The following is a 4533-nucleotide window of genomic DNA, read 5'->3' on the forward strand; positions in this document are numbered from 1 at the left end:
GGTCTCTCTCTCTCTGGGGTCTCTCTCTCTCTGGGTCTCTCTCTCTCTGGGTCTCTCTCTCTCTGGGTCTCTCTCTCTCTGGGTCTCTTTCTCTCTGAGTCTCTTTCTCTCTGGGTCTCTCTCTCTCTGGGTCTCTCTCTCTCTGGGTCTCTCTCTCTCTCTGGGTCTCTCTCTCTCTCTGGGTCTCTCTCTCTCTCTGGGTCTCTCTCTCTCTCTGGGTCTCTCTCTCTCTCTGGGTCTCTCTCTCTCTCTGGGTCTCTCTCTCTCTCTCTCTCTGGGTCTCTCTCTCTCTCTCTCTGGGTCTCTCTCTCTGGGTCTCTCTCTCTCTCTCTCTGGGTCTCTCTCTCTCTCTGGGTCTCTCTCTCTCTCTCTGGGTCTCTCTCTCTCTCGCTGGGTCTCTCTCTCTCTCTCTCTCTCTGGGTCCCTCTCTCTCTCTCTCTCACTGGGTCTCTCTCTCTCTCACTGGGTCTCTCTCTCTCTCACTGGGTCTCTCTCTCTCTCACTGGGTCTCTCTCTCTCTCTCTCTGTGAGTCTCTCTCACTGGGTCTCTCACTCACTCTCTCTGGGTCTCTCTCTCTCTCTCTCTGGGTTTCTCATTTTTACCTCTGGGTTTTCCTCATTTCCGCACGCCGTAAAAACAACGTTCCCGCGCATCACCGGAACCCACGTCACAGGAAACAGCTCAAGAGTTCCACTCTTTTCTCCTTCCAGTGTTTCACTCTAATGGCTCCCCCAGTGTGTTAATATCATCTTCCCGTGTTTTACTCTATAATGCCCCCAGTGTTTTTACTACAATCCCTAAATTACTATAATCGCCCAGTGTTTTTCTATAATGCCCCCCAGTGTTTTACTATAATCCCAATGTTACTAAAATCCCCATGTTACTATAATCCCCCGTGTTTGACTATAATCGCCCAGTGTTTTTCTATAATGCCCCCAGTGTTTTACTATAATCCCAATGTTACTATAATCCCCAGTGTTTGACTATAATCCCCAGTGTTTTACTATAATCCCCCGTGTTTTACTATAATCCCCAGTGTTTGACTATAATCCCCAGTGTTTTACTATAATCCTTTGTTTTACTATAATCCCCCGTGTTTTACTATAATCCCCCGTGTTTTACTATAATCCCCAGTGTTTGACTATAATCCCCAGTGTTTTACTATAATCCCCCGTGTTTTACTATAATCCCCAGTGTTTGACTATAATCCCCAGTGTTTTACTATAATCCCCAGTGTTTTACTATAATCCCCCGTGTTTTACTATAATCCTCCGTGTTTTACTATAATCCCCAGTGTTTGACTATAATCCCCAGTGTTTTACTATAATCCCCCGTGTTTTACTATAATCCCCAGTGTTTGACTATAATCCCCAGTGTTTTACTATAATCCCCCGTGTTTTACTATAATCCCCCCAGTGTTTTACTATAATCCCCCCAGTGTTTTACTATAATCCCTTGTTTTACTATAATCCCCCGTGTTTGACTATAATCCCCCCGTGTTTTACTATAATCCTTTGTTTTACTATAATCCCCCGTGTTTGACTATAATCCCCCCAGTGTTTTACTATAATCCTTTGTTTTACTATAATCCCCCGTGTTTGACTATAATTCCCCGTGTTTTACTATAATCCCCCCAGTGTTTTACTATAATCCCCCGTGTTTGACTATAATCCCCCGTGTTTTACTATAATCCCCCCAGTGTTTTACTATAATCCTTTGTTTTACTATAATCCCCCGTGTTTGACTATAATTCCCCGTGTTTTACTATAATCCCCCCAGTGTTTTACTATAATCCCCCAGTGTTTTACTATAATCCCCCGTGTTTGACTATAATCCCCCGTGTTTTACTATAATCCCCCCAGTGTTTTAATATAATCCTTTGTTTTACTATAATCCCCCGTGTTTGACTATAATTCCCCGTGTTTTACTATAATCCCCCCAGTGTTTTACTATAATCCTTTGTTTTACTATAATCCCCCGTGTTTGACTATAATCCCCCGTGTTTGACTATAATCCCCAGTGTTTTACTATAATCCCCCGTGTTTTACTATAATCCCCCCAGTGTTTTACTATAATCCCTTGTTTTACTATAATCCCCCGTGTTTGACTATAATCCCCCGTGTTTGACTATAATCCCCCCAGTGTTTTACTATAATCCTTTGTTTTACTATAATCCCCCGTGTTTGACTATAATCCCCCGTGTTTTACTATAATCCCCCCCGTGTTTTACTATAATCCCTTATTTTACTATAATCCCCCGTGTTTGACTATAATCCCCCGTGTTTTACTGTAGTCCCCCAGTGTTTTACTATAATCCCCCGTGTTTTACTATAATCCCCCCGTGTTTTTACTATAATCCCCCCAGTCTTTTACTATAATGCCCCCAGTGTTTTACTATAATCCCCCCGCAGTATTTTACTATAATCCCCATGTTACTATAATCCCCCAGTGTTTTTCTATAATGCCCCCAGTGTTTTACTATAATCCCCCCGCAGTATTTTACTATAATCCACATGTTACTATAATCCCAATGTTACTAAAATCCCCATGTTACTATAATCCCCCGTGTTTTACTATAATCCCCCCAGTGTTTTACTATAATCCTTTGTTTTACTATAATCCCCCGTGTTTGACTATAATCCCCCCGTGTTTTACTATAATCCCCCCAGTGTTTTACTATAATCCCTTGTTTTACTATAATCCCCCGTGTTTGACTATAATCCCCGTGTTTTACTATAGTCCCCCAGTGTTTTACTATAATCCCCCGTGTTTTACTATAATCCCCCCCCGTGTTTTACTATAATCCCCCCCAGTCTTTTACTATAATGCCCCCAGTGTTTTACTATAATCCCCCCGCAGTATTTTACTATAATCCCCCAGTGTTTTTACTACAATCCCCATGTTACTATAATCCCCCAGTGTTTTTCTATAATGCCCCCAGTGTTTTACTATAATCCCCCCGCAGTATTTTACTATAATCCCCATGTTACTATAATCCCCCAGTGTTTTACTATAATCTTAATGTTACTATAATCCCTATGTTACTATAATCCCCCAGTGTTTTACTATAATCGCCCAGTGTTTTTCTATAATGCCCCCCAGTGTTTTACTATAATCCCAATGTTACTAAAATCCCCATGTTACTATAATCCCCCAGTGTTTGACTATAATCCCCAGTGTTTTACTATAATCCCCAGTGTTTTACTATAATCCCCCGTGTTTTACTATAATCCCCAGTGTTTGACTATAATCCCCAGTGTTTTACTATAATCCCCAGTGTTTTACTATAATCCCCCGTGTTTTACTATAATCCCCCGTGTTTTACTATAATCCCCCGTGTTTTACTATAATCCCCAATGTTTTACTATAATCCCCAGTGTTTTACTATAATCCCCAGTGTTTTACTATAATCCCCAGTGTTTTACTATAATCCCCCCAGTGTTTTACTATAATCCCTTGTTTTACTATAATCCCCCATGTTTGACTATAATCCCCCGTGTTTTACTATAATCCTTTGTTTTACTATAATCCCCCGTGTTTGACTATAATCCCCCGTGTTTTACTATAATCCCCCCAGTGTTTTACTATAATCCTTTGTTTTACTATAATCCCCCGTGTTTGACTATAATTCCCCCGTGTTTTACTATAATCCCCCCAGTGTTTTACTATAATCCCTTGTTTTACTATAATCCCCCGTGTTTGACTATAATCCCCCGTGTTTTACTATAATCCCCCCAGTGTTTTACTATAATCCTTTGTTTTACTATAATCCCCCGTGTTTGACTATAATCCCCCGTGTTGTACTATAATCCCCCCAGTGTTTTACTATAATCCTTTGTTTTACTATAATCCCCCGTGTTTGACTATAATCCCCCGTGTTTTACTATAATCCCCCCAGTGTTTTACTATAATCCTTTGTTTTACTATAATCCCCCGTGTTTGACTATAATCCCCAGTGTTTTACTATAATCCCCCGTGTTTTACTATAATCCCCCGTGTTTTACTATAATCCCCCCAGTGTTTTACTATAATCCCTTGTTTTACTATAATCCCCCGTGTTTGACTATAATCCCCCGTGTTTTACTATAATCCCCCCCGTGTTTTACTATAATCCTTTGTTTTACTATAATCCCCCGTGTTTGACTATAATCCCCCGTGTTTTACTATAATCCCCCCCGTGTTTTACTATAATCCCTTATTTTACTATAATCCCCCGTGTTTGACTATAATCCCCCGTGTTTTACTGTAGTCCCCCAGTGTTTTACTATAATCCCCCGTGTTTTACTATAATCCCCCCGTGTTTTACTATAATCCCCCCAGTCTTTTACTATAATGCCCCCAGTGTTTTACTATAATCCCCCCGCAGTATTTTACTATAATCCCCATGTTACTATAATCCCCCAGTGTTTTTCTATAATGCCCCCAGTGTTTTACTATAATCCCCCCGCAGTATTTTACTATAATCCACATGTTACTATAATCCCAATGTTACTAAAATCCCCATGTTACTATAATCCCCCAGTGTTTTACTA

General features: G+C 40.7%; 1 protein-coding gene across 1 annotated transcript in view; it reads right to left on the reverse strand.

Annotated features, from left to right (window-relative positions):
- Positions 1–697, reverse strand: part of uimc1 (ubiquitin interaction motif containing 1) — a 175728-nt gene extending 175031 nt beyond the window's left edge. The window contains exon 1 of the mRNA XM_072511842.1: positions 604–697. Coding sequence (XP_072367943.1) covers positions 604–654 — 51 coding nt within the window. The 5' untranslated portion in view covers positions 655–697. The remainder of the gene's footprint in view (positions 1–603) is intronic.
- Between the last annotated feature and the right edge of the window lie 3836 nt (positions 698–4533).

Source organism: Scyliorhinus torazame, chromosome 7 (genome assembly GCF_047496885.1).
Source record: "Scyliorhinus torazame isolate Kashiwa2021f chromosome 7, sScyTor2.1, whole genome shotgun sequence".
Taxonomy (NCBI): Eukaryota; Metazoa; Chordata; class Chondrichthyes; order Carcharhiniformes; family Scyliorhinidae; genus Scyliorhinus; species Scyliorhinus torazame.